Source organism: Microcaecilia unicolor, chromosome 1 (genome assembly GCF_901765095.1).
Source record: "Microcaecilia unicolor chromosome 1, aMicUni1.1, whole genome shotgun sequence".
Lineage (NCBI taxonomy): Eukaryota > Metazoa > Chordata > Amphibia > Gymnophiona > Siphonopidae > Microcaecilia > Microcaecilia unicolor.
Window position 1 is genome coordinate 4,448,245 of NC_044031.1, and position 25,290 is coordinate 4,473,534.

The 25,290-nt window shown below is 46.3% G+C and overlaps 1 protein-coding gene across 1 annotated transcript; it reads left to right on the top strand.

Annotated features, from left to right (window-relative positions):
* Positions 1 to 14,048: 14,048 nt before the first annotated feature.
* Positions 14,049 to 14,804, top strand: LOC115462152 (gastrula zinc finger protein XlCGF7.1-like; the record flags this gene model as incomplete). The annotated part of the gene is made up of 1 exon (XM_030192181.1): positions 14,049 to 14,804. A coding segment is annotated over one exon (687 nt), but the record flags the coding sequence as incomplete, so codon positions are not given.
* Positions 14,805 to 25,290: the final 10,486 nt, after the last annotated feature.

A 25,290-nucleotide genomic window follows, 5' to 3' on the forward strand; every position in this document is an offset into this window, starting at 1 on the left:
CAATAAAATATTTAAAAAAGCCTATAACCACTCAGAGCTGAAAGTGGCAGAAACATCTGGCCAAAGGTGGCAGCACTGCTGTTCTTGTCTCAGGATAATGACTCTGCTCTCATTGACTCTATGACATTACAGAGCCCCACCAGGTTCCGCCCCTCCCACTGCTTGGTTACAAGACTCCTGAGGGAGGGAAAAGCCACACAAGATCCCGCCCCTTTCAAACTGATCCTCACCTTCCACCTGGGGATTGGTCAGAATGTTCCTGGGGTGGAGTGAAGGGGCGGAGTTTCACTTCCCTCTTCTCTCCATTGGAGACACTGACCCAGAGCCCAGAGCTGCCCCCATCCCCACGCAGGAATCCCTGCACTGCTCAATCCATTCCCTGCAGCCCCTCAGGCTCTTCTTCCTGATTCTCCTGCTTTACCAGACTCACTTTCTGTCAGAGATTTTGTAGTCTTAAACAATATGCATGAGATAAATTTGCATTACCTCCATTGCATTAGAATCTATCACCTGCATTATTATTATTATTATTAGCATTTTTATAATAATAATAATATATTGATATTCTGAAAACTTATGGTTTATTACAATTTTTCTATACAGAGAAGGGTGACGAAAATTATAAAGGGGATGGGACGACTTGCCTATAACAATAAGGAATGACAACTTGGATAGAGCAGCTGATAGATTTGGCTGCTTTGTTTTGGGTGAACTGGGGTGACGACTGTGCTGAGGAGAGGGAAAGGGAGTCTAACCTAATTGGGTTCAGCTTTTTGACCTCATTGTGTTCCTGAGGGGAGGGAGAAGGAGGGCTGTGGTGGTGCTGCATAGGAGAGATGAATAGGGGTCTTGCAAGGAGAACTGCAGCTGGAGTGAGTGATGGACCTGGGGAGGCAAAAGACAGGAGGGAATTTCAGGCTTGATGGGATCATTCTTTGCAAAAACACTACAATATGCACACTCACACTCACAGTGTCCTCCACTATCCTTCCTCAGGAGTCTTTTGACCAATCAATGCAAGGGGAATAAGATATGCACACTCACACTCACAGACACATGCAATGTCAGACTAAACACACACACACTCATTTCTGTTACTGTCCTGGAAGCTGTTTTCTCTGCAGCATCTGAGTGAAACATCCGGCCACAGGTGGCAGCAGCTGATGTGTCTCAAGATAAAGAGGGACTTGGTGCTGCCTCTCTCTGCTCTCACTCCTTGCACTGACTCTATGATGTCACTCACAAGGAGGGTAGATTGAGAACAAGGAGGGTAGATTGAGAACACAGCATGAGAGAGACTCTATGATGTCACTCACAAGGAGGTTAGATTGAGAACAAGAAGGTTAGATTGAGAACACAGCATGAGAGGGAGACCACGCCCCTTCCATTGTTTGGTCACAAGACTCAGGCAGGAGGAGTGCAGGACAAGATCCCGCCCCTCCGACACTGTGATTTGTCAGATTCCACCTAGGGCGGTCCTAATGGTCCAGGGGTTCCTTCCTGCTTCTCTCCACGTGGAGACCCTGAACCTGATTCCCAACAAAGCCCAGGGATAAAGGGAGGGAGTCAGGGCTGGTGGTGTGGAGAAGGGACCCTGGGCTGCAGCTGGAGAAGGGCTCTTGGGGTTTGTGCTGAGCAGGTAGGAGACTGGCAGGAGGTGGGCAGCAGGGGATGCAGTGCCAGGCAATGCCACACACAGAAGGCTCTTCTTCCTCATTCTCCTCCCCTCACTGGCACTGCTCAGTCCATTCCTGGGGCTCTTTATTCCCTCAGACTCTTCTTCCTGATTCTCCTCTCCTCACTGGCAGGAGGTGGGCAGCAGGGGAGCCCAGTGCCAGGCAATGCCACACACACACAAGAAGAAATGAGCCTGGCACTGCTCAGTCCATTCCCTGCTGTACTACTACTACTACTACTTAACATTTCTAGAGCGCTACTAGGGTTACGCAGCGCTGTACAAATTAACAATAAGGACGGTCCCTGCTCGGAAGAGCTTACAATCTAAAGGACGAAATGTCAAGTTGGGGTAGATAAGTTTTCTGAGAGGAGGTGTAGTGATTAGGTGCCGAAGGCGATATTGAAGAGGTGGGCTTTGAGCATTGATTTGAAGATGGGTAGGGAGGGGGCACGGCGTATGGGCTCAGGGAGTTTGTTCCAGGCGTGGGGTGAGGCAAGACAGAAGGGGCGGAGCCTGGAGTTGGAGGTGGTGGAGAAGGGTACTGAAAGGAGGGATTTGCCTTGAGACCGGAGGTTACGGGTAGGGACGTAAGGGGAGATGAGGGTAGAGAGGTACGGAGGGGCTGCAGATCGAGTGCATTTGTAGGTGAGTAAGAGAAGCTTGAACTGTATGCGGTATCTGATTGGGAGCCAGTGCAGTGACTTGAGGAGAGGGGTGATATGAGTATATCGGTTAAGGCGGAAGATAAGACGTGCGGCAGAGTTCTGGATGGACTGAAGGGGGAGTAGATGGCTACGTGGGAGGCCGGTCAGGAGTAGGTTGCAGTAGTCAAGGGCGAAGAGGTAATGAGAGAGTGGATGAGAGTTCGGGTGGTGTGCTCGGAGAGGAAGGGGCGAATTTTGCTGATGTTATAGAGGAAGAAGCGACAGGTCTTGGCTATCTGCTGGATGTGCGCAGAAAAGGAGAGGGAGGAGTCGAAGATAACACCGAGGTTGCGGGCAGATGAGACGGGGACGATGAGGGTGTTCTCAACTGAGATAGAGAGTGAAGGGAGAGGGGAAGTGGGTTTGGGTGGGGAAGACAATAAGTTCAGTCTTAGACATATTCAGTTTCAGGTGGCGGTTGGACATCCAGGCAGCAATGTCGGATAAGCAGGCCGAGGACTTTGGCCTGGGTATCCGCGGTGATTTCTGGTGTGGAGAGATAAAGCTGGGTGTCGTCGGCATAAGATGATAGTGGAAACCATGAGAAGAAATCAGGGAGCCTAAGGAAGAGGTGTAGATTGAAAAAAGAAGGGGCCCAAGGACAGATCCCTGAGGAACTCCAACAGAGAGCGGGATAGGGGAGGAGGACGAACCATGAGAGTATACTCTGAAGGTACGATGGGAGAGATAAGATGAGAACCAGGAGAGGACAGAGCCCCGGAACCCAAGGGAGGACAGTGTGTCAAGAAGTAGGTTGTGATTGACAGTGTCAAAAGCGGTGGAGAGGTCGAGGAGGATGAGGATGGAGTAGTGACCTTTGGATTTGGCGAGGAATAGGTCATTGCAGACTTTAGATAGTGCCGTTTCTGTTGAGTGTAGGGGGCGAAAGCCGGATTGGAGCGGATTGAGGATGGCATGAGAGGACAGAAAATCAATACAGCGGCTGTGAACGGCGCGTTCAAGTATCTTGGAGAGGAAGGGTAGGAGGGAAATGGGGCAGTAGTTGGAGGGACAGGTAGGGTCAAGTGATGGGTTTTTTGAGGAGTGGAGTGACCACAGCATGTTTGAAGGTGTCCGGGACAGATGCAGTGGAGAGAGAGAGGTTAAGTATATGACAGATGGTGGGGGTGATGGTAGGTGTGATGGTGTTAAGTAGGTTGGTGGGGATAGGGTCAGAGGAACAGGTGGTGGCTTTCGAGGAGGAGAGGAGATGGGCGATTTCCTCTTTGGTGATAGCAGGAAAGGAGGAGAAGGAGGGCTGGGTAGGTTGGATGAGAGAGTGAGATATAGGCTGAAGAGGAGGAGAGGGAGTGGTGGTGAATTCGAGGTTGATCTTCTGGACCTTGTCACAGAAGTAGTGGGCCAGAGATTGAGGAGAGAGTGAAGGGGGGGTGGGAGCAGAGGGCACTTTGAGGAGGGAGTTGAGGGTGGCGAATAGACGACGAGGGTTAGAGCTAAGGGAATTGGTCAATTGGATATAATAGTCCTGCTTAGCGAGGAATAGGGAGGATTGGAAGGAGGATAGCATGAATTTGAAGTGAATGAAGTCAGTAAGGGTGCGAGATTTCCTCCAGAGGCGTTCAGCCGAACGGGCACAGGAGCGAAGGTATCGGGTGCAAGGGGTCAGCCAGGGCTGGGGATTGGTACGTCTTGTGGGCCGGGAGGTGGACGGTGCAAGGGTGTCTAGAGCAGAGGAAAGAGTGGCATTGTAAGTGGAGACAGCTTTGTCAACAGATGTGGAGGACAAGATGGAAGGGAGGAGATCAGAGATAGTAGAGGATAAGGTGGAGGGGTCAACAGTCTGGAGATTTCTGGACGTAGTAGTTAGTGTTGGGCGAGAGTGAGGGGGAGGGTGCTGAAGTGTGAATGTGATAAGGTGGTGGTCGGAGAGAGGAAGAGGTGAAACGCAGAAAGTGGAGGGTGAGCAAGAAGAAGAGAGGACGAGATCAAGACAGTGGCCAGATTTGTGAGTAGGGGTGGTGGGGCTCAGTTGGAGGTTGAAGGAGGAGGTAAGAGTGAGGAACTGAGAAACATGAATCGGAAGGGTTATCAGTGTGGATGTTGAAGTCACCGAGAATGAGGGATGGGGATGAGGGCTCAAGAAAGACGGTAAGTCGGTAAGGAAGGATGGGAGGGATTTATCAGGGGGGCGGTAAATGACTGCAACTCTGAGTGGCCATCTTGCTGTAGCCCCTCAGACTCTTCTTCCTCATTCTCCTCCCCTCACTGGCACTGCTCAATCCATTCCTGAGGCTTTTTATTTCCTGCAGCTTTTCTTCCTGATTCCCTTCTCACACAGCAGTTGCTCCTCCTTTATTTGATATGTAAACTGCTTTGATTGTAACCACAGAAAGGTCATATATGAAATCTTGTCCCCTTCCCTTTTATGCAATTTTTTTCTTGTGGAACAGAAATGAATCGCTTGTTTATTCTTTCCAAAAATGCAAGGACTATGGGGCATCATTCTGTTTTACTGTTTTGGGATCTTGCCAGGTGTAATTAAACTCTGGAATTTGTTGCCAGAGAATATGCTAAAGGCGGTTAGCTTAGCGGGGTTTTAAAAGGATTGGCCACTGTTGGAAACAGGATGCTGGGCTTGATGAACCTCTGATCTATTGCAGCATGGCGATACTTATCTTACAGTATGTTATAAATAAAAAACAAGACAGCAGATCATGGAGGTTAAAAATAAAACTATCCAAAATGTATTCACTGCCCATTCTATATAATAATTCTCACCTCCAACAGGATGTGCTTGGGACCATGCCTGCCGGAAGTGGTCTGCTAGGCAGGCAAGCACTGACCTCAGTGACCTCAGTGACAGACAATTTGGCAAAGCAAAACAAATCTTTTCCGGAGAGGGGAAGGCGGTAGAACGAGAGGACATGAAATGAGATTGAAGGGGGGCAGACTCAGGAAAGATGTCAGGAAGTATTTCTTCACGGAGAGGGTGGTGAACACTTGGAATGCCCTCCCGCGGGAGGTGGTGGAGATGAAAACGGTAACGGAATTCAAGCATGCGTGGGACAGACATAAAGGAATCCTGTGCAGAAGGAATGGATCCACAGAAGCTTACCTGAAATTGGGTGGCGGGGGGAAGAGGGGTTGGTGGTTGAGAGGCTAGGATGGGGGAGGGCAGACTTATACGGGGTCTGTGCCGGAGCCGGTGATGGGAGGCGGGACTGGTGGTTGGGAGGCGGGAAATACTGCTGCACAGACTTATATGGTCTGTGCCCTGAATAAGACAGGTACAAATCAAGGTAAGGTATACACATGAGTTTATCGTGGGCAGACTAGATGGACCGTGCAGGTCTTTTTCTGCCGTCATCTACTATGTTACTATGTTATATGTTACTATTAGGACACAGGGTTGATAGGAGAGTTTTAAAAGACTGAAGGAACCAAAGGGTTAAATGGAGGGAGAGGGGAGTTCTGAAGGACTGAAAGACATGAACATTTGGGAAAGGAAAACAATCTGAATGCTGGCCATTAGGACACAGGGTACATAGGAGAGTTTTAAAAGACTGAAGGAACCAAAAGTGTTCCGGGGGGGGGGGGGGGGGGCAAGTTCTGAATGAATGAAAGAAATGTAAATTTACGAGAGGAACACAATCTGAATGCCAGGCATTTGGACACAGGGTAGATAGGTCACTTTTTTTTTTAAATGAAGGACGTGAAAGTATTACATCTTGGGGGAGGGGTGAGGAGGAAAGCGGTGGGGTATCCGGATCCTGGGCGTTAGGGCCACGGGGGTACATAGACTTTTGAAAGCCTTAAGGAACCCAAAGTGTGGGAAGGAGGAGGAAAAGGAGGGGAGGGAACGGGGTGAGGGGCATTAGGAACAGGGGAGGGGGCCCTGTCACACACTCTCATTCTCACACACACACACTGTCACACAGACAGTCTCACTCTGTCACACACCCGCACATTCACTCTGGCTCTCTCTCTCAAACATACACACTCCCAGGAAAATCTTGCTAGCGCCCGTTTCATTCATTCCAGAAACGGGCCTTTTTTACTAGTACTATAATAAATACATAAATAGTTAAAAAGCTTGACAGGTACATGTTTCACACTACCAGGCTCTTCGTCCATGAATACAGAACAATGTTTAATATAGATCATAAATATATAAATTGTACTAACACAGCTACAAATGGTGATGCAAATCATTTAAAAATATGTGCTTTCCTAATAATACCCAACATTCTATTCGCTTTCCGAGCCGCAGCAGCACACTGGGCAGAAGGTTTCAGTGTATTATCGACGACGATGCCCAGATCACTTTCTTGGTCCTTAACTCCTAACGTGGAACCTTGCATGACGTAGCTGTAATTCGGGTTCTTTTTTCCCACATGCATCACCTTGCACTTGCTCACATTAAACGTCATCTGCCATTTAGCCGCCCAGTCTCTCAGTCTCGTAAGGTCCTTCTGTAATTTTTCACAATCCTGTCGCGAGTTAACGACTTTGAATAACTTTGTGTCATCAGCAAATTTAATTACCTCGCTAGTTACTCCCATCTCTAATCATTTATAAATATATTAAAAAGCAGCGGTCCTAGCACAGACCCCTGAGGAACCCCACTAACTACCCTTCTCCATTGTGAATACTGCCCATTTAACCCCACTCTCTGTTTCCTATCCTACCAGTTTTAATCCACAATAGGACATTTCCTCCTATCCCATGACCCTCCAATTTCCTCTGTAGCCTTTCATGAGGTACCTTATCAAACGCCTTTTGAAAATCCAGATACACAATATCAACTGGCTCCCCTTTGTCCACATGTTTTTTTACTTCTTCAAAGAATTGAAGTAAATTGGTCAGGCAAGATTTCCCCACACAAAAGCCGTGCTGACTTTGTCTCAGTAATCCATGTCCTTGGATGTGCTCTGTAATTTTGTTTTTAATAATAGCCTCTATAATTTTCCACGGCACCGACATCAGACTCACCAGTCTATAATTTCCCCGATCTCCCCTGGAGCCTTTTTTAAAAATCGGCGTTACATGGCCATCCTCCAATCTTCCGGTACCAACGCTCGATTTTAAGGATAAGTTGCATATCACTAGCAGTAGCTCCGCAAGCTCATTTTTCAGTTCTATCAGTACTCTAGGATGAATACCATCCGGTCCAGGAGATTTGCTACTCTTCAGTTTGCCGAACTGCCCATTACGTCCTCCAGGTTTACCGTGAAGTCAGTAAGTTTCTCGACTCGTCCGCTTGAAATACCATTTCCGACACCAGTATCCCACCCAAATCTTCCTCAGTGAAGATCGAAGCAAAGAATTCATTCAATCTCTCACTACGTCTTTGTCTTCCTTGATCGCCCCTTTTACCCCTCGGTCATCCAGCGGCCAACGATTCTTTTGCCGGCTTCGTGCTTTTAATATACCGGAAAAAGTTTTTAGTATGTTTTTTTTGCCTCTAATGCTATCTGCGCCTTGCATTGCTTTGACACTCCTTATGCTGCTTCTTGTTGTTTTCAGACAGTTCCTTCTTTCCATATTTTGAAGGCATTTCTTTTAGCCCTAATAGCTTCCCTTCACCTCACTTTTCAACCAGGCCGGCTGTCTTTTGGAGTTCCGTCTTTCTTTTCTAATTAGTGGAATATGTTTGGCCTGGGCCTCCAGAATGGTATTTTTGAACATGGTTTAGTATTAGGAGCCTTTAGAAAAAAGTTTAAAGGATCAATCACAAGGATTATCAATTTGCAAGAGGTATAGAGATAATTTAAAACCACCATTCTGGAAGCACAAATAAAAAGCTTACCATATGTTAAATATTTATTTATTTAAATTAACTCATACCTTTTAAATACATTCAGGAACTGGAGGTTAAAGCAGAGGTGCAAGGTGACCACTTAAGTTTGTGGTGCACCAAACAATTTGCTAAGAAGAGTCTCCTTTATCATTTTGGTTGGTATTCTTTGAACCTTTACTAATTCTGTTATATCTTTTTTGAGATATGGCAACCAGAATTGAACACAATACTCACGGTGAGGCTGCACCATGGAGTGATACAGAGGCGATATATTATTTTTGGTCTTATTTACTACCCTTTTCCTAATAATTCCGAGCAGCCTGTTGGCTTTTTTGGTCGCCCCCACACACTGGGCAGAAGATTTCAGCATATTGTCTACAATCATACCTAAATCTTTTTCTTGGGGGTTCAGTTTAATTTTTGTCTAAATAGAAAGTTTATGATTACTTATTCTATAGTGGATTAGGGTGTATCTGTGTTTGTGAAAAAGACATGGCTTTCAGTTGGCATTGACTGTGCAGGATCTACGATCTGTACTATTCTGTCTGGTTTTGTTTACAATAGGTGCTCACTGTACCTCTGTAGCGTGTCCCGATGTTACATTTACCCAGTCTATATTTGGATAATTGATCAAAAGCCTCGTGCTGTTCCAAACAGCGCTCTAAAATTAGTGCTGGAAGAGCAGGGGGCTTTACTGGACCTCTGATCAGAGATAAATTTAAGCACACAATTCTCTCTGATCATGGGGTAGACAATCCTCCCGCACTTGTTTGAGAAGTCTGGGTTGTCAAAAGGTGGTCTCCCTCCTCTTCCATCGGCGCAGTGTGAAGCCCAGCGCATCCCAGAGGAGGCCACCTCTCTCCTCCAACTGAAGGTAGGGGGGTAGGGAAGGGCTGCTAGACCACCAGGTGGGGGGGGGGGGGGGGGATTGACCCTCGACCTGCTGGGCCACCAGGGACATCTGAGGGATGCTGGGGGGGGGGAGGCGCTGGAGACACGCTGGATCTCCAGCCCCCTATTGCTGGGCGGGGGGTTGGGTCAGGGTTCCTGCGGGGGGCTGCTGCATTGGGGGGAATGGGACCTGCTAGCATGCTTGTACAGGGTTCACTATTCCTCCCCAATGACGTAGGGTTTGCCACAGCCAGTGAGCCAATCTTTAGCGTGCTGGTCGCTGATCATTGGGGATGAATAGGTTTAGCATGCATTTGCATGCTACTTATGCGAAGAGCCCTGTTTTGCATGCATTTGCATTCAGAGCCTGCAAGCGTGTTGTTTCATGCGCTCGGTTGCTCTGATCATGGGGTGGTAGCAGCCTCTGGTGCCTGCGTTTGTTTCTGATCATTGGCCCAAAAGAGCGTGGGGAGAGGTGTATATGCGGTGGCGGGGGGGGGGGGGGGGGGGGGGATGGCTATGATGCTGTGAGTGCTGAGGATGTTGAGAGAATAGTGGAGAGTGTGAGCTGGGGGCTATGTGGGTTGGGGGTAATTTGAGAGAGCTGTGGAAGTTTATGTGCTGGGGGCAAGAGGGATTTCAGAAAGAATCCAGTGTGTGCAGTATGAGAGCGAGCTTGGGTGTTTTTACTGCTGGGGGGGGGGGGGGGCTGCAGATTGACAGAGGTATGGGATTTGTGTGCTCTGGGAGGAATGGGGAGGTGGGATTCTTGGAATGAGTAAAAAGAAATAAAGGTTGGGGCAGAGAAACTGCTGGGGGGGGGGGGGGGGGGTCAGTGTTCTTAGGAGGGGTTCATACTAGTTGGAGACTGAGATTACTGAGGGGATGGGGTAATCAAGCCTGAGCTGGGAGACGGCTTAGGCGGAGTCAGTCCTGGAGAACAGAAGAGCGGATGTTAATGCGGGGGGGGGGGGGGGGGGGGGGAATTCTGCCACAGTTACAACCCCCAAACACAAGGCAGGAGCGGAAATCTAATGCATTCTGAGCACCTCCGTGTCCCTGACTGTGTTTCTGGTTTGTGTTTCAGATGCGGGTGACATTGAGGACGTCTCGTCTCTTTCCCAGGAGGAGTGGAGTAGTATTTAGATGAGGAGCAGAGGAGCTTTGGAGGTGAGGTGATGAAGGAAACGATGAGATCCTGATGTCTAGAGGTAAGGGTTTCCGTTATTCTTAAAATCTGGGTGAGTCTCACTACAGGATGCCGGTGGACCAATAATGAGTGATGGCGAGATGACATTAGTACCTGGGGTGGGTCTGTTTCTAAGATTCTTCTGTTTTCATGGAGTATTGTTTCGATTCCTGTCTGTAAACCTTCAATAACTATGACTCTGGTATCCTTACTTTGTTTTTCACAATTTTCTCACTCGGCGGGACGTGGAGGTAGTTGTGTCTGATGACCTTAAGTTAGCCAAACAGGTAGGAAAGGTGACGGTCAAAGCCAGAAGGATGCTTGGGTGCATAAGGAGAGGGATATAATTCTGGAGATCACACCTGCAGAAGGATAGAAACAGGATGGAGTCTGTCCAGAGGGCGGCTACAAAATTGGTAAGAGGCGGTCTCCGTCATAAAACATAGAAAGACAGGCTTATGAACCTCAACATGTATATGCTGGAAGAGGCGTGAGAGAGGGGATATGATAGAGATTGTTTAAATACCTCAGTGTCATGGATATACAGGAGGCGGCGAGCTTTTCTCAAATGAAGGAAAACTCTGGAATGAGGGGGCATACAATGAAGTTAAAAGAAATAGGCTTAGGAGGAATCTACGAAAGTATTCGTTCATGGAAAGGGTGGTGGAGGCGTGGAATGGCCTCCTGGTGGAGGTCGTGGCAACGAAGACTGTCAATTTAAGAAAGCATGGGACAGGCACGTGGGATCTCTTGGGAAAAGGAGAGAGTTAGTGGTTCTCAGGAAAGGCAGACTGGATGGGCCATTTGGCCCTTGTCTGCCATCATAAGTATTGCCACACTGGGACAGACCAAAGGTCCATCAAACCTTGCATCCTGTTTCCAACAGTGGCTTAATACATTTTATGATGCTTATCCCAGAAATAAGCAGTGGATTTTCCCAAGTCAATTTAATAATGGTGTATGGACTTTTCCTTTAGGAAGCCGGCCAGACCCTTTTTAAACCCCGCTAAGCTAACCGCCTTTAGCACATTCTCTGGCAACGAATTCCAGAGTTTAATTACACGTTGAGTGAAGAAACATTTTCTCAGATTTGTATTAATTTTAGTACTTTGTAGCTTCATTGGATGCCCCCTAGTCCTAGTATTTTTGGAAAGAGTAAACAAACGATTCATGTCTACTGTTTGGGCCTGTTGGTGCTGGGTCTCAGAACCAAAAACCCAACGCCTCACCCCCACAAATTCCCCAACTGATTTCTTAGCACCACCGGCTGGGAAAGTACCAAAAACAACTGTATAAACAAAAGAAGCTTCTTACATTACCCAAGAACATAAGAAGCAGGGTAGTGAGGGAACATAAAAGGGGGGAGCCATGGAAAATGGTCGCATATTCCTTAATCTATTGAGATAGACTTAAGGAAGATGTTCATCGACCCCCCCCCCCCCCCCCCCCTTGTTCCAGACCAGGCAGTTATATATGCTGAAGTGCAAAGAACTGGTTCTCAGGAACACATCACTACTACTACTACTTGACATTTATAGAGCGCTACTAGTGTTACGCAGCGCTGTACATAATAACGAAGAAGGACGGTCCCTGCTCAGATGAGCTTACAATCTAAAGAACGAAATGTCAAGTTGGGCAGTCTAGATTTCCTGGGTAGAGGTGTAGAGGTTAGGTGCCGAAGGCGACATTGAAGAGGTGGGCTTTAAGCAGAGATTTGAAGATGGGCAGGGAGGGGGCTTGGCGTATGTGCATGGGGGGGTGTGAGGCGAGGCAGGATCATCATACAGGATGTCATTTGTTTCTTACAAAAGGCACATAAACATATATATATTGCATTTCCTTAAAAGGTACATCCTCAATAAAGCAATCTTTACTCCCTGCCCACCCGACCCCCCCCTGCAATTCTCCCATCCTGTCCTGACTACAGGATTCTTGTCTCTCTCTCCTCCTCTGCCAGGTACTTCCGCCCCCCTGTCATATGGAAATTAGTTTAAAGTCTCCTAGAGGAAGGTAGGGGAGGGGTGAGATACTTGCAGATGGCCTGCTTAATATCATTGTACAAAGACCAAAAGGTGCTTTGAAATATCAACTTGAATATAATCATATATTCTGTATTCATCCTGGTAGTGATTAGCTTGGAAATGTATTCCCAACAGTGAGGGGGGTGGAAAATTTTACAATTTAAAGAACAGATTTTTATTGAACTCGTTAAACTGGCTGGTTCTCCTACAGTACTATACGAATGCTCTGTTTTTATTTATTTAGAAAAAGATGACCCTAAGAACAGTAATGCAGAGACACATAAATGGAAAGCTCAGTGAGAAGCCTGAGAGGAAAGATGTTCTCAGAAAGAGAGAACGAAGAGACTTCGTCCTGTTCTGACCGGGGAGAAAAGGGAAAAAATCAAAATAAACAAAACCTTCAACAGGAAGCTCAGCTCCGTGTGAACATTGTACCAGTAATATCACACAAACAGTGGAAGAAACAGACAAACCAGATGAGAGTTCAGAAATGTTTTGTCTGATGGATGTAGAGATATTCCTTAATGATCATTTAACTCTGAAATCACATCAGAGATCCGATACTGAGAGAGACCATATCAGGTACGGACTGTGGGAAAACCTTCAGTCAAAAGAGAGAACTACAGCAACAGCAGAAAACATGCATAAGAGAGACACACCTGTATAGGTTCTGAGTGTGGGAAAGATTTCAGTAGGAAGGAAAGAGAAACATGAGAACAATAATAAAGAAACTAGAGTGTGTACAACTACGGTAGATGAGAAAACTATTATCAATAAGGGAAGCGTTACAAAATACCAGAAAAGTGACACTGATGAGGGATTATCTGCATGTTCTAGTCATGACAAAAGCTTCAGTCAGAAGAAAACGTCATAAGAAATGCAAAATTCCAGCCAGAAGAGATACTAGTTTCAAGTGCTGAATGTAAGAAAAAATTCAGCCATAGAGAAACATTCACAGATCATAAAACACCTCAGACTGGTGAAGAATCAATGACTACTAAATCTGAAAAAGTTGTTTACAGAAAGACAGACCTCTCAAAGTACCAGAAAATTCAGAAAAATAAAAGCTTGTATACTTCTGCTGACAGTGGTACAAGTGGTTGCTGGAAAAGAAACCTCCCAATGCACAAGAGAATCCACAAAGGAATGAAACCACTTAACTGTACTGAGTGTAATAAAGCTTCAGGGGTCGGAAAAAAAGCCTCACAATACACCAGAGAATCCACACAGGAGTGAAACCATTCATCTGTACTGAGTGTAATAAAAGCTTCAGTCGGAAAACAAGCCTCACAATACACCAAGAGATCCACACAGGAGTGAAACCATTCATCTGTACTGAGTGTAATAAAAGCTTCAGTCGGAAAACAAGCCTCACAATACACCAGATAATTCACACAGGAATGAAACCATTCATCTGCAGTGAGTGTAATAAAACCTTTACTCACAAAATAAGCCTCACAATACACCAGAGAATCCACACAGGAATGAAACCATTCATTTGCACTGAGTGTAATAAAAGCTTCAGTCGGAAGAGAAACCTCACACAACACCAGAGAATCCACACAGGAGTGAAACCATTCATCTGCACTGAGTGTAATAAAAGCTTCAGTAGGAAGGGACACCTCACAGAACACCAGAGAATCCACACAGGAATGAAACCATTCGTCTGCACTGAGTGTAATAAAAGCTTCAATCAGAAGGGACAGCTCACCACAAACACCAGAGAATCCACACAGGAATGAAACCATTCATCTGCACTGAGTGTAATAAAAGCTTCAGTCATAAAACAAGCCTCACACAACACCAGAGAATCCACACAGGAATGAAACCATTCATTTGCACTGAGTGTAATAAAAGCTTCAGGCATAAAGGACACCTCACAATACACCAGAGAATCCACACAGGAATGAAACCATTCATCTGCACTGAGTGTAATAAAAGCTTCAGTCATAAAACAAGGCTCACACAACACCAGAGAATCCACACAGGAATGAAACCATTCATCTGCACTGAGTGTAATAAAAGCTTCAGTCATAAAACAGACCTCACAAAACACCAGAGAATCCACACAGGAATGAAACCATTCATCTGCAGTGAGTGTAATAAAAGCTTCAGGCATAAAGGACACCTCACAATACACCAGAGAATCCACACAGGAATGAAACCATTCATCTGCACTGAGTGTAATAAAAGCTTCAGTCAAAAGGGAAACCTCACAAAACACCAGAGAATCCACACAGGAATGAAACCATTCATCTGCAGTGAGTGTAATAAAAGCTTCAGTCAGAAGCAATACCTCACAATACACCAGAGAATCCACACAGGAGTGAAACCATTCATCTGCAGTGAGTGTAATAAAAGCTTCATTCAAAAGAGACACCTCACAAAACACCAGAGAATCCACACAGGAATGAAGCCATTTAGATGTTCTGAGTGTGGTAAGAGCTTTATTAACAATGAAACACTCACCATGCACCAGAATAGCCATTGACGAGTAAAACCATTTCCATGTACTGAGTGTGGCAAATGGTTCAGGTTGAAGAAATACATGATAATGCACCAGAGATTCCACGCAGGAGTGAAGCCATTTAGATGTTCTGAGTGTGGTAAAACCTTCACTGAGAAAGGGACATCTGTCAAGGCACACAGAGTTCACACAGGAGTGAAGCCATTTACACGCACTGAGTGTAATAAAAGCTTCTGTTAGAAGGTAAACCTCAAGAACCTATAGAAATGATAAGTAGTGATAAGTAGTAGTAGTAGTAGTAGTAGTAGTAGAAACCACCGAATGATCCACACAGGAAGGTACATATAAATATCTAGGAGTGGAGGTAGAATAGACTAGAAAGCTGAAATGGCCGAGAAAAAATCAGTAATGACTATTATAGGAGACTTCCTGCACTCTCATATTGTTTTGGTATTTCAAATTGGCCTCTTAAACACCTGTAAAAACTAGGGGGCCCTTTTTACTAAGCTGCGTAGACGCCTACGAGCACCCAATGTGCGTCAATTTGGAGTCATCACCCGGCTACCGCGTGGCCTGGGCAGTAATTTTGATTTTTACGTGTGTCTACTATTTTAGGTGCAGGGTGGAATCCAGACGGTAATCATCATTCTACGCACGTAGACCATTACCACCCGGTTAACGCTTGAGACCCTACCACTAAGTCAGTGGGTGGCGGTAAGGTTTCATGGCCAAAATGTACGTGCGCCAATTTATGGAGCAGCTGGTTCAGGAACCAACAAGAGGGGGAACAATTCTAGACCTAGTGCTTAGTGGAGCATGATCTGGTTCAGGAGGTAATGGTGCTGGGTTCACTTGATAACAGCGATCATAACATGATCAGATTTGATATAAGCTCTGTAGTAAGTACACGCAGGAAATCCAATATGTTAGCATTTAGCTTTCAAAAAGGAGACTATGATAAAATGAGAAGAAGGGTGAAAAAAAAAGAGGAGCAGCTGCAAAGGTCAAAAAATTACATGGGGGCTGGGGGGAGCAGAGCAATATGGCTGAGAGGACACAGGAGAATCTGCTCTATCGTGCCTTCTAAGCATAAGGGTAAGGTGAGGTTTTATTCCCCTGAAGCCACCTCTACCCCTCTTGGTCAACTGAAGTTGGATTCATTTGTGCTTCCGCAGCGGGCAGGAAATGAGGGTGAGATCCCAGCTCAGCACTGGATGCAGGGAGAGTCCCAACATTCGGGAGAGACATCTTTGTTCCCCTCAGACCAGGTTGTTCCACCACTTCGACAACAGCAGACTATAGAGGAGGCTGTGAAGACTCCAAAGAAAGATGCGACGTCTTCAGCAGCTGCTGTGGGGGATTCTCCCTTTTTGCTGGATGGATATTTCGGTTTGTTCACCCACTGGCACCCTTGGATCGTAATGCAAAATTACAACCCATTGATCCCATTACAATCTGCTACTAAGGGATTGCTGGAAGTACCCTCATCTATCGAGAGTCTCTCTTTAGAAGTGCTGGACCAACTCTATGGAATGCTCTACCGGATTCAGTTTGCAATACATCATCTTATTTGGCTTCCAGAAAACTACTGAAAGCACATTATTTTGTACAAGTTTTCCCTAGATGAGGATGTGGACAGTACGCTCATAGTATACTCAGATTTATATGTGATCACATTTGATATTTGATCTACAAAACTGTCCACTCTGCAGACTTCACTTACCTAAGAACCAAATGGTGGAACTCCTTAGCACCCAAAATAAGAAATATACAGGAATATACTAGATTCCGCAAAATCCTCAAATCATTCCTATTCAAACAAACCTTCACAAAGAACGACCATATCTCAAACAATTAATTATTACCTGAAGTGGTTATTACTCTATTTACCATTAACTTTCTCTTTGCTTCATGTACAATTTCTCATTCATAATAGATTTTCTAAATGTTAAACATCCATAGATATCCCAGTATGTTTATGATATTGTATTGTAAAATTGAATTCTTACAACAAATTACTTTCTTATGCGTTATTCTTTGTTATGTATCTTATAAAGTTTATTGTAAGCCACATCGAATTCAAATTTGTTTGGGATAATGTGGGATAAAAATGTCATCAATAAATAAATCCATAATTACATTTTTGTAGTCCAAAGGAGCTATTTTCTCGCTGTTTTCGTTGTTGAGTGTGATTCCTTTTACCTTTAGGTGGGTCTCCCTTCTGGATAACCTGTACCCGTATGTTTTAGGATCGGCTGAGACAAACTCTGTGATATGCTCACCCCTAGAGATCTCACTCTTTAATTCACTTAAATAGTCACTCAAAAGAGGATTCCACTTACCCTCCTTGCTCACAAAAATCAGAGTCTGTGTCGACAGGGCTCTTGTAAAGCGTGAAGAGCCCTGTACAGTTCTAACCTACATGTGCAGTTGTAAAAGAGGCTATGAAGATGTTAGTATTACCGCATGCCGCATCATCGTCTATAAGATCGCAAGACGACACTGTGTATTCATGGAGAAACAGGTGCATATAGAGCTCATCCGGGTCTCTTGTGATGCTTGTGGCAGGTAGATTTCTTCTTTGGCCAAACTTCCCCCACAAAGAGTTTAAGAACAGTTTTGTTCACGGTTATCTGAGCAGCACGTAAAAGCACACTTTCTTTCTGATAGAAATCATCTATGCACTTGTTTTGTTGTTCAGCATCAGTACACCACTGAGGAAACCCCGATGCTTCCTGCTTTTGACGCAGATGCATGCTTATGTATTCTCAAAGAGGTGGTTGTGGGTGACTGGTGAGAGTGAGAGGGACTGTGATTCTGGTTGGTAATTGTGCTAATGGGAAAAAAATGTAAAAGGATTAAACTGGATTGAGGGGAGTCTGAAGGTGAGTTACTAGTTGGGATTAGTGTGTGGGAGGGTCAAAGTGCACTCTGGGAGCTGTAGTCTTTCCTAGGAGAGGTTAATGTCACAGTGTGGTTTTTGGGCTGGTTTGGGGCATGGAAAATGTTTTCCATCTGGCAACACTGGTTTAGAGAGAAGGTGAAAGCAGCATAGGCGGTCGGTGGCCCAACTGTTTGGGGAGGCTAAAGGGGATGGGGTTAGGGGTGGAGCCAGGGGCGGAGCTTATAGCCATAATTAACACAGAAAAAAATAAGTAAAAATAAAAGTCACAATTAATACCTTTTATTAAATTTAGATATTAGATATGTATCATATGTCAAAGAATAAGTGGTTGCTCAAAGCATATACTAACCACAATCGCTCAACTGTAAAACACTATGAACAAATTTGTGCAAATTCACACTCAGAACCTTACTGTACCATAACACTAGGCAGACCCTAATACACCAATATACCACCCATATGGAAAATGCAGACCGTCAACAATATGAAACAAGGGATCATAATATCACAATTCTCATGTAGAGCCACAAAACACCCTTTTAGGGTGGATAGTGTTCACAATGAGCTCCTTTTATTAACGACTATATGTGGATCCTTCAAGAGGAAGTGTGTCGTGATTTAGGCTCTAAAACCCTTTCTGATGTTTTGGTGCCACCTCAGTAAGGCCAACACACAATCTCTCCACTGCAAAACACTATACACAAACTTGTGCAAAAACACACTCATAACCTTAGCAAACCATATCAGCACTAATTCCAAGGACAGGACGAGCTACAACCTTATGCGTCAAAAGGCAGAACTGTAATTACACCGGGCTCTAAAACACCAGTACACAACCTAGTGAAAAACAAAACAAAAAGGGCTTCAGATACTACACGCTAGCTGAATACTGCACCTTGATTGCACATGAAAAACACATGACACAACAGATATGAAGGCAAAATACTGAACTGGAAAGTTACCTCAAGAAGTCAGACTCAGCATGCAGCAATACCAGAAAAATTGAAACTTACATGCAAAATATCACAGATGCACATTTCCAAAAGTTGACATATTCCAGTTAATAAATTCTGAATAAAATACTTTTTTCTACCTTTGTTGTCTGATCATTTAGTTTTTCTATTCGCTTTGGTCCCAGTGTCTTCTTTCCATTTGATATTTTTTCTCTCACCATGTCCACCATCCTCCTGTGTCCTTATGCGTCCTGTCTACCATCTGTAGCCCTGTCCCTATCCTTTCTCCAGTTTCAGCATCTGCCCTCAAAGTGTTCCGATCTAGCCCTTAAATTCAGCAATTAACCCTCCATCCATATCCAGCATTTTCCCCTCCCCTCCATCCATGTGCATGAACTTCCTCTGTCTTCCCTCCCCTCCATCCATGTCCAGCATTTCTCCTCTCTCCCTTCCACTCCATCCGTGTGCATCTCCTTCCTTTGTCTTTCCTTCCCTCCATCCTTGTCCAACATTTCTCCTCTCTTCCCTGCCCTCCACTCCATCCATGTCCAGATTTCTCCTCTCTTCCCTCCCCTCCATCCATCCATGTCCAGCACCTTCCCTCTTTCTCTCCTACCCTTCCATCCAGTGTCATCCTTTCTCTCGCCATCCTTCTACCCATTACCCTCTCCCAATCCTTCCATCCATTGTCTCCCTCTATCTCCCCTTCCTTCTAAACAGTTCTCTCTCTCGACCCTTTTCCATTCAGCATGTCATCTCTATCCCCATCCTTCCAGTGTCTTCCTTTTTCTGCCCCCTCCTTCCAGCATTTTCCCTCTTTCTCCCTCCTTTCATTCAGCATTTCTCCGTCTGACAGCTAGGGTCTCCCCCAGTTTCTCCCCAGCAGCTTCTCTCTCTCTCTCTCCTGCCCATGTCCTCTCTCTCCCCGTCTTTCCACTCATATATCTCTCTCTGCACCCCTCTTCCATTCAGCATCTTCTCTCTGGCTCTCCCCTGCTCTTTTCCATGCCCCTGGCTCTCCCCTGCTCTTTTCCATGGCCCCTCTTTCTCTCCCCATCTCTCTTTGGCTCTTCCCTGGTCTTTTCCATGTCCCTGGCTTTCCCCTGCTCTCTTCCATGTCCCCATTTTCTCTCCCCATCTCTCTCTGGCTCTCTCCTGCTCTCTTCCATGTCCCCTCTTTCTCTCCTCATCTCTCTCTCTGGGCTCTCTCCTGCTCTTTTGCATGTCCCTGCTCTCCCCTGCACTTTTCCACTTTCTCTCTCTCTCTCCTCCAGTGTCCTCATGCATCTCTCCTCTCCCTCATGCATCCCACCTTTCTCTTCCCTCCCCTTCTTGCTTCCCTTAGATCTAGACTACCATCACTCTCACTCCTTTCTCCACCCCCCCTTTTCCCATTCCCCTGCCCTGCCATTGCTTTCCATCCTCCCTCTTCCCCTTAGATTTGGCATCACATCCTCCTCTCTCCACCTCCCTTTCCCTTTGGTTTGGCAGCTGGCTGGCATCGCTCCCCCCCCCTCCGGACTAGTGCGGTATCGCTCTCCCCCTCCGCTCCTGTCACGTCTTTCAACTTCGAACAACCCCCACCCCACTTTTACTCCTTACGAACTCTAGCAAGTCAAGTCACAGTGATCACTTGAACTGTAAGCTCTTTAAGGCAGAAAAAGGGTAGTACTGTAAGGTACGTTAAACATTTGGGAAGGCCAGCTAAAAGTCCAATTAAATGATGAAAATTACTTTGGGGGAACAACACAGCAAAAAAACAAAAAGGTTGTTTCAAGACTATCTAGTGTGGGGGATGTGTCCATCGGTTCTACTGTGGTTCAAACACTGTATTACTGCTGCCCAGCGAGGAATCTGCGGCCCCCCCCCCCCGCCCCCCCGAGGAACCAAGTTTTCAAAATGACCGGGGATGCTAAAGCCAATGGAAATTAACTCTCCCTGGACAGTTTAACGGCTTGCTTAATATTTGGCAATTGGCACCCCGCCTCGCCTTTCCTCGTATACTCCACCATGAGAGCCAACTTTTCTAACTGGGAGTGCTAAACCCAACGGAAAATACCCATCCCTGCACACCTCTCTGGCCCGGCTCGAACAAAAGCAGACGGTACTCACGCTCATAGTGCTGGAGAACTCGAGAGCCTACGGCAGAGAGGGAAAAGCAGCGCGGGCGCACACCTGAAGTCCATTAACAACAGCTGAATCCACGGTACAGTGACCTGTGGTTTTTCATGAGGTACTTTGTCAAACACCTTTTGAAAATCCAGATACACTATATTGACCAGCTCACCCCTTTAAAGAAATGTAATGGATTGGTGAGACAAGATTTCCCTTCACTAAATCCATGTTGGATTTGTTTCATTAATCCATGCTTTTGAATATGCTCTGTAATTTTGTTCTTATAATAGTCTCTACCATTTTGCCCAGCATCTATGTCGGGTTCACCGGTCTATAATATCCCTGATCTCCTCTGGACCTCTTTTTAAAAATTGGCGTTTCATTGGCCACCCTCCAATCTTCAGGAACCATTCTTGATTTTAAAGAATGGTTGATTTTAAACTAACAAAAGTTCCGCAAGTTCATTTTTCAATTCTATCTGTACACTGGGACGAATACCATCCGGTTCAGTCGATTTGCTACTCTTCATTTTGTCAAATTGAACCATTACATCCTGCAGGTTTATAGAGATGTCATTCAGTTTCACCGACTCTTCAGCTTTGAATACTACTACTACTATTTAACATTTCTAAAGCACTACCAGGGTTGCGCAGTGCTGTACAATTAACAAAGAAGGACAGTCCCTGCTCAAAGGAGCTTACAATCTAAAGGACAGAAAGTGCAGTCAATCAAGATTGAGGCAGTCTAGATTTCCTGGATAGAGGTACAATGGTTAGGTGCCGAAAGCGGCATTGAAGAAGTGGGCTTTGAGCAAGGATTTGAAGATGGGTAGGAAGGGGGCTTGGCGTATGGGTTCAGGGAGTTTATTCCAAGCATAGGGTGAGATGAGGCAGAAAGGGTGGAGTCTGGAGTTGGCGGTGGTGGAGAAGGGTACTGAGAGGAGGGATTTGTCCTGTGAGCGGAGATTACGGGTAGGAGCATAAGGGGAGATGAGGGTAGAGAGGTAGTGAGGGGCTGCAGATTGAGTGCATTTGTAGGTTAGGAGGAGAAGCTTGAAATGTATGCGGTACCTGATCGGAAGCCAGTGAAGTGACTTGAGGAGAGGGGTGATATGAGCATATCAGTCTAGGCGGAAGATAAGACGCGCAGCAGAGTTCTGAACGGATTGAAGGGGGGTTAGATGGTTAAGTGGGAGGCCAGTGAGGAGTAGGTTGCAGTAGTCAAGGCGAGAGGTAATGAGAGAGTGGATGAGAGTTCGGGTGGTGTGCTCAGAGAGGAAAGGGCAAATTTTGCTGATGTTATAGAGAAAGAAGTGACAGGTCTTGGCTGTCTGCTGGATATGGGCAGAGAAGGAGAGGGAGGAGTCGAAGATGACTCCGAGGTTGCGGGCAGATGAGACGGGGAGGATGAGGGTGTTATTGACTGAAATAGAGAGTGGAGGGAGAGGAGAAGTGGGTTTGGGTGGAAAGACAATGAGCTCGGTCTTGGCCATGTTCAGTTTCAGGTGGCGATTGGACATCCAGGCAGCAATGTTGGATAAGCAGGCCGATACTTTGGCCTGGGTTTCCGCAGTAATGTCTGGTGTGGAGAGATAAAGCTGGGTGTCATCAGGATAAAGATGATATTGGAAACCATGAGATGAGATCAGCAAGCCCAGGGAAGAGGTGTAGATTGAAAAATGAAGGGGTCCAAGGACAGATCCCTGAGGAACTCCAACAGAGAGCGGGATGGGGGTGGAGGAAGATCCATGAGAATGTACTCTGAAGGTACGGTGGGAGAGATAAGAGGAGAACCAGGAGAGGACAGAGCCCTGGAACCCAAATGAGGACAGTGTGGCGAGAAGTAAATTGTGATTGACAGTGTCAAAAGCGGCAGACAGGTCAAGGAGGATGAGGATGGAGTAGTGACCTTTGGATTTGGCAAGGAACAGGTCATTCAGACTTTAGTGAGTGCCATTTCTGTCGAGTGTAGAGGGTGAAAACCGGATTGAAGTGGATCAAGGATGGCATGAAAGGAGAGAAAATCAAAGCAGCGGCTGTGAATGGCACGTTCAAGTATCTTGGAGACGAAGGGTAGGAGGGAGATGGGGCGGTAGTTGGAAGGGCAGGTAGGGTCTAGTGATGTTTTTTTGAGGAGTGGTGTGACTACAGCATGCTTGAAGGAGTCAGGGACAGTTGCAGTGGAGAGAGAAAGGTTGAGGCTATGACAGATGGGGGGGGGTGGCAGTAGGAGAGATGGTGTTTAGTAAGTTAGTGGGGATGGGATCAGAGGAACAGGTGGTGCATTTCGAGGAGGAAAGAAGGTGGGCGGTTTCCTCCTCGGTGATATCAGGAAAGAGGAGAAGGAGGCCTGGGTTGGTTGGTTGAGGGAGTGGGTTAAAGGGTGAAGAGGAAGAGGTGGCTTGGTAGTGAATTCGAGGTTGATCTTCTGCACCTTGTCGCGGAAGTAATCAGCCAGTGATTGAGGAGAGAGTGAAGGGGGGGGGGAGCGGAGGGCACTTTGAGGAGGGAGTTAAGGGTGGCGAAGAGACGACGAGGGTTAGAGCCGAGAGAATTAGTCAATTGGGTGTAATAGTCCTGTTTGGCAAGGAATAGGGAGGACTGGAAGGAGTATAACATGAATTTGTATGGGTGCGAGATTTCCTCCAGAGGCATTCAGCAGATCGGGCGCAGGAGCGAAGGTATCGGATGCAAGGGGTCAGCCAGGGCTGGGGATTAGTACGCCTTGTGGGACGGGAGATGGATGGTGCAAGGGTGTCCAGAGCAGAGGAGAGAGTGGCATTGTAAGTAGAGACAGCCTTGTCGACAGACTCGGAGGACATGATGGAGGGGAGGAAATTAGAGATACTAAAGGATAAGGTGGGAGGGTCGACAGCCTGGAGATTCCTGAAAGTAGTGGTTAGTGTTGGGCGGGACTGAGGGGGAGGGTGATGAAGTGTGAAGGTGATCAGGTGGCAGATGAAGTTCAATGTTGACAAGTGCAAAGTGATGCATGTGGGTAAGAGGAACCCGAATTATAGCTACGTCTTGCAAGGTTCCGCGTTAGGAGTTACGGATCAAGAAAGGGATCTGGGTGTCGTCGTCGATGATACGCTGAAACCTTCTGCTCAGTGTGCTGCTGCGGCTAGGAAAGCGAATAGAATGTTGGGTGTTATTAAGAAGGGTATGGAGTCCAGGTGTGCGGATGTTATAATGCCGTTGTATCGCTCCATGGTGCGACCGCACCTGGAGTATTGTGTTCAGTACTGGTCTCCTTATCTCAAAAAAGATATAGTAGAATTGGAAAAGGTACAGCGAAGGGCGACGAAAATGATAGTGGGGATGGGACGACTTTCCTATGAAGAGAGGCTGAGAAGGCTAGGGCTTTTCAGCTTGGAGAAGAGACGGCTGAGGGGAGATATGATAGAAGTGTATAAATAATGAGTGGAATGGATCGGGTGGATGTGAAGCGACTGTTCACGCTATCCAAAAATACTAGGACTAGAGGGCATGAGTTGAAGCTACAGTGTGGTAAATTTAAAACGAATCGGAGAAAATTTTTCTTCACCCAACGTGTAATTAGACTCTGGAATTCATTGCCGGAGAACGTGGTACGGGCGGTTAGCTTGACGGAGTTTAAAAAGGGGTTAGATAGATTCCTAAAGGACAAGTCCATAGACCGCTATTAAATGGACTGGAAAAATTCCTCATTTTTAGGTATAACTTGTCTGGAATGTTTTTACGTTTGGGGAGCGTGCCAGGTGCCCTTGACCTGGATTGGCCACTGTCGGTGACAGGATGCTGGGCTAGATGGACCTTTGGTCTTTCCCAGTATGGCACTACTTATGTACTTATGTACTTATGTACTTATGATCTAAGAGAGGAAGAGCAGAGGCGCAGAAATTGGAGAGTGAGCAGGTAGAGGACGAGGTCAAGACAATGGCCAGTTTGGTGAGTAGGGGTGGTGGAGCTCAGCTGGAGATTGAAGGAGGATGTCAGAGTGAGTGAGGAACTGAGAAGCATAAGGGTCGGATGGGTCGTCAGCGTATATGTTAAAGTCTCCAAGAATGAGGGACGGAGATGAGGGTTCAAGAAAAACAGAGAGCCAGGCATCGAAGTCAGTAAGGAATACCATTTCTGGCACCAGTAACATAGTAACATAGTAGATGACGGCAGAAAAAGACCTGCACGGTCCATCCAGTCTGCCCAACAAGATAAACTCACATGTGCTACTTTTTGTGTATACCTTACCTTGATTTGTACCTGTCCTTTTCAGGGCACAGACCGTATAAGTCTGCTGATGATCGCTGCTGTGTACTGTAAGCAACAGCAGCTGCCAAAACAAAGACACGCTCTAGTCTTAAAGTCGCACTTAGATCCGGGGGATCCCGCAGACCCGGCTTCTACATCATCCCGGTGCACAGAGGGAGCACCCACCGGCCGAGTTGCGAGGGACCTACGACGTAGAATGGGCCCACACGTCATCACACTGCATGAGCTGACCATCGCAGCGAAAGCAGCTCCCCCTGAGTGGGACCCAGCCGAGCCACCTATCAAATATACCCATCGAACTACTAACCACAGGAAGTTGATCTGTGAAGATCCCAGCCCAAACGACTGCCACCTGT